The sequence below is a fragment of the Rhododendron vialii genome, chromosome 13a (genome assembly GCF_030253575.1).
Source record: "Rhododendron vialii isolate Sample 1 chromosome 13a, ASM3025357v1".
NCBI lineage: Eukaryota > Viridiplantae > Streptophyta > Magnoliopsida > Ericales > Ericaceae > Rhododendron > Rhododendron vialii.
The window spans coordinates 16,347,834-16,351,039 of record NC_080569.1 but is presented as its reverse complement, the minus strand read 5'-3'; the positions used below and the strand labels follow the sequence as shown (position 1 = coordinate 16,351,039).

The window sequence follows — 3,206 nt, the reverse complement described above, 5'->3', positions numbered from 1 at the left end:
AATTTTATATTTATTTAAAAATGAATTTGGATCATAAATTTTTATTTTTTTGATTCATCTTATTGAGACAAATTAATAATCCACGAAATTTTGATGCAAAATTTTTAAAAATACAAGCAATAGAGACAAAAAAGATAAGGCAAAGTGCTTATTATAACTATAAGTACTATAGTATGTCAAAACGGGCCTTCCCTATATTAGTCGGATGTGAAGTAAGGGATTAAAAATCTGATTAAAAAAAAGAAAAAAGAAGTACGGGATTAAAAAACAAATTTGTCTGAGTGTATATATTCCTTTACAATTTTGTTTTTTTGTTATTAGGAGTATCATCAGGGGAAGATAGATGGAGAATCTGTATAACCCACGACCAAACGCCCCGTTCCAATGAAAACCATCCACCTCACCCTCCCCAGCTAACTCCCCTTATCCACACTCCATCCCACCCACCCACTCCCACCTCCAATCTCCCCAGTCCCCTCCCCTCCACTCCACTAAAAAATCTTAAATCCAAAATCCTCCCATCCCATCCCATCCCATCCAGGCATCCACTCTCCCCTCCCCTTCCCTCCCCTCCCCTCCTCATCAAACCCTCAAATTCTTCTCCTCCTCTCTACAATCCCAGAAGAAGAAGAAAATAAAAAAAAATGTCTCTCACAGTACCCACAAACCTCTCAAAGCCAATTTTAAAACCCAATCTATCGACCTGGAAATCATCAAGGACTCCTACGGTGGTGTGCTCCGCGGCGGCTAAATCGCAGCCGCTGCAGTCATTCTCGGCTGCTGTGGCGCTGTCGTCCATCCTGTTGTCGGCGGCGGCTCCAGCCGTGCCTCCGGCTTTGGCCGACATATCAGGTTTGACTCCGTGCAGGGAGTCGAAGCAGTTCGCTAAGAGGGAGAAGCAGCAGCTGAAGAAGCTGGAGTCGTCGCTGAAGCTGTACGCGCCGGACAGCGCGCCTGCTCTGGCGATAAAGGCCACCATGGAGAAGACCAAGAAGAGGTTGCTTCTGTTAGAAATTTTATTTTATTCCAATTAATTGGGCTTAATACTCCACATGAGTAGTAATTACAGACAGACATTGAACTACTAGCTAGTATGTAGTATATAGTACATAACAAGACATCAAATTGATCGAACGCCAATAAAGTAATGGCACGGGTATATAGTATAGATATGCAGCATGCACAAATTTAAATACTAATTACCGTATATAAATGTGTTAACAATTAGTACTATACACGTGTACCATTTGGATTTGCATGTGGACACAGACTTACTTTCTCACATGCTAGTTATAGTAGTATAAATATTAATTAAGACAATAAGTACTACTAGTATTAAAATAAAATAAAATAAAAAGTACTGTACTAGTATTAAAAAGTATGAATTTCGAAATATTTGGCTTGTTAGCTCCATGAGTTCCCATGAGCCCCCTCCCCCCCTATACTTTGAATTTTTCCCAGATAGCTAGGAGTATATTCAATTTACCTCCCCGCGAGGCTATAACAAGCAGAGACAAAATTCCAAAATCCAAGTCATGTCCCTCTCTCGTGTAGTTAATTTTCACCGGAAAGATGTGAACACTTCACGAATCAAAGTAGTCACAAAAATTCCCAAAATGTAGCTTGCAAATTAAGGTAAAGGATATATATATATATATATTTTGCGCCTCCCTATTTGTAATAAACTCTCTATTTCCTTTTGTTCATTTTCGTAACTGGTAACGGAAAGCATGAACAATCGAATTAACTAGTGGAGTATTACTCAAGTCAGTTTTATTGAAGTCCGCAATTATATCCACCAGGTTCGAAAACTACGGGAAGCAAGGGCTGTTGTGCGGGTCAGACGGGCTGCCCCATTTGATTGTGAGCGGGGACCAAAGGCACTGGGGAGAGTTCATTACACCCGGGATCTTGTTCCTGTACATAGCCGGGTGGATCGGGTGGGTGGGTCGGAGCTACTTGATTGCCATAAGGGATGATAAAAAACCGACCCAGAAAGAGATCATCATCGACGTCCCTTTGGCTTCTAGCCTTGTCTTCCGTGGGTTTAGCTGGCCCGTTGCTGCGTACAGAGAATTCGTTAATGGCGAACTCATTGACCCCACCGTGTAATGAATTAGTACTATTATTTCGGGGACTGATCTGTGGGAAATTTCTTGTTTTTATTTTTATTTATTTTTATCATTATGTGTAAATTTGTGTTTCTTTATACCTAATGCTCTCCTTTGGGAACCAAAATTTGAAATTATGCGTTTGCTTTGGCTTTAAATTATGCGGAGAATGATTTCTTAACTGCAAGCTTGCTAAACAAAGAAGAAATCCTTTTTCATGGAGTAGAAGCTAAAGTAATGTAAAAGGCTATCGTGTTAAGGTTTTTACGTCTCAATTAGTTAAGTTTTTATATAAGTGTGACAATGTGACTACAATTCTATTGTAGTCGCAACAGCTGCAGTCATTCTCGGCTGCTGTACCCCCTCATTTAAGTTTACCTGTCCCCTAAACCCCCTTCCGTCTAAAATCGTTAATATTCTCAACTAAGTTCTGTCAAAAGTGATAAAATATTTCAATAATGCCCCTCACTTGACCACACCCAATGTCTTCTCCCCGGTGTATTCTTTGTTAGTGGGAAGCATGTCACTAGTAGACCGTAACCCTGTTTGGGCTAAATCAACTCAATCTTTGGTAAATAATTGTGTGCGGGCGTGCCAGAAAAGAATATAAATCTATCCTCTTCAGATTAACTCAGAAAATAACTAACTTAATCAGGCAATTGTGATTATCCGTTCAATTACCTCAATAAAGAGGATTTTTCTAAAATGTATCAATCAAATTGAATCGACATTCTTCAAACAAAGAAACCAAAAAGATAACTTAATTTAAGCACGCTTGAATTTAATCAAAAGCAAGCTTATATATGATTACTCTTAGGATTTCAGCAAGAGAAAGAAAGAACAATGTAAGGTAACTTGAATTTAATCAAAAGCCAAACTTACATTTGAATAAGTCTTCAAACTTGCAAAATATTTAAGCTACGACTACTTCGAACGAATTCCTAAGTCCTAAAACTACTCTAGATCTCTGAGCAACCATTTTTTGTATGGATTGTTAGATGATGATTTTGTTGGGGTTTCTTCTTCAGTTGCTTCTTCTATTTATTTATAGACAAAGGGTCTGTCCATACTTCTTTTTCTTCACGTTTTCTTTAA

At 38.7% G+C, this 3,206-nt stretch overlaps 1 protein-coding gene across 1 annotated transcript; it reads left to right on the top strand.

Moving 5' to 3' along the window:
• Positions 1 to 325: 325 nt before the first annotated feature.
• On the top strand, positions 326 to 2,238 carry LOC131313016 (photosystem I reaction center subunit III, chloroplastic). The gene is made up of 2 exons (XM_058341061.1): positions 326 to 997; positions 1,803 to 2,238. Exons 1-2 carry the CDS (start codon positions 645 to 647, stop codon positions 2,110 to 2,112), a joined length of 663 nt encoding a protein of 220 aa, XP_058197044.1. The 5' UTR covers positions 326 to 644; the 3' UTR covers positions 2,113 to 2,238.
• Positions 2,239 to 3,206: the final 968 nt, after the last annotated feature.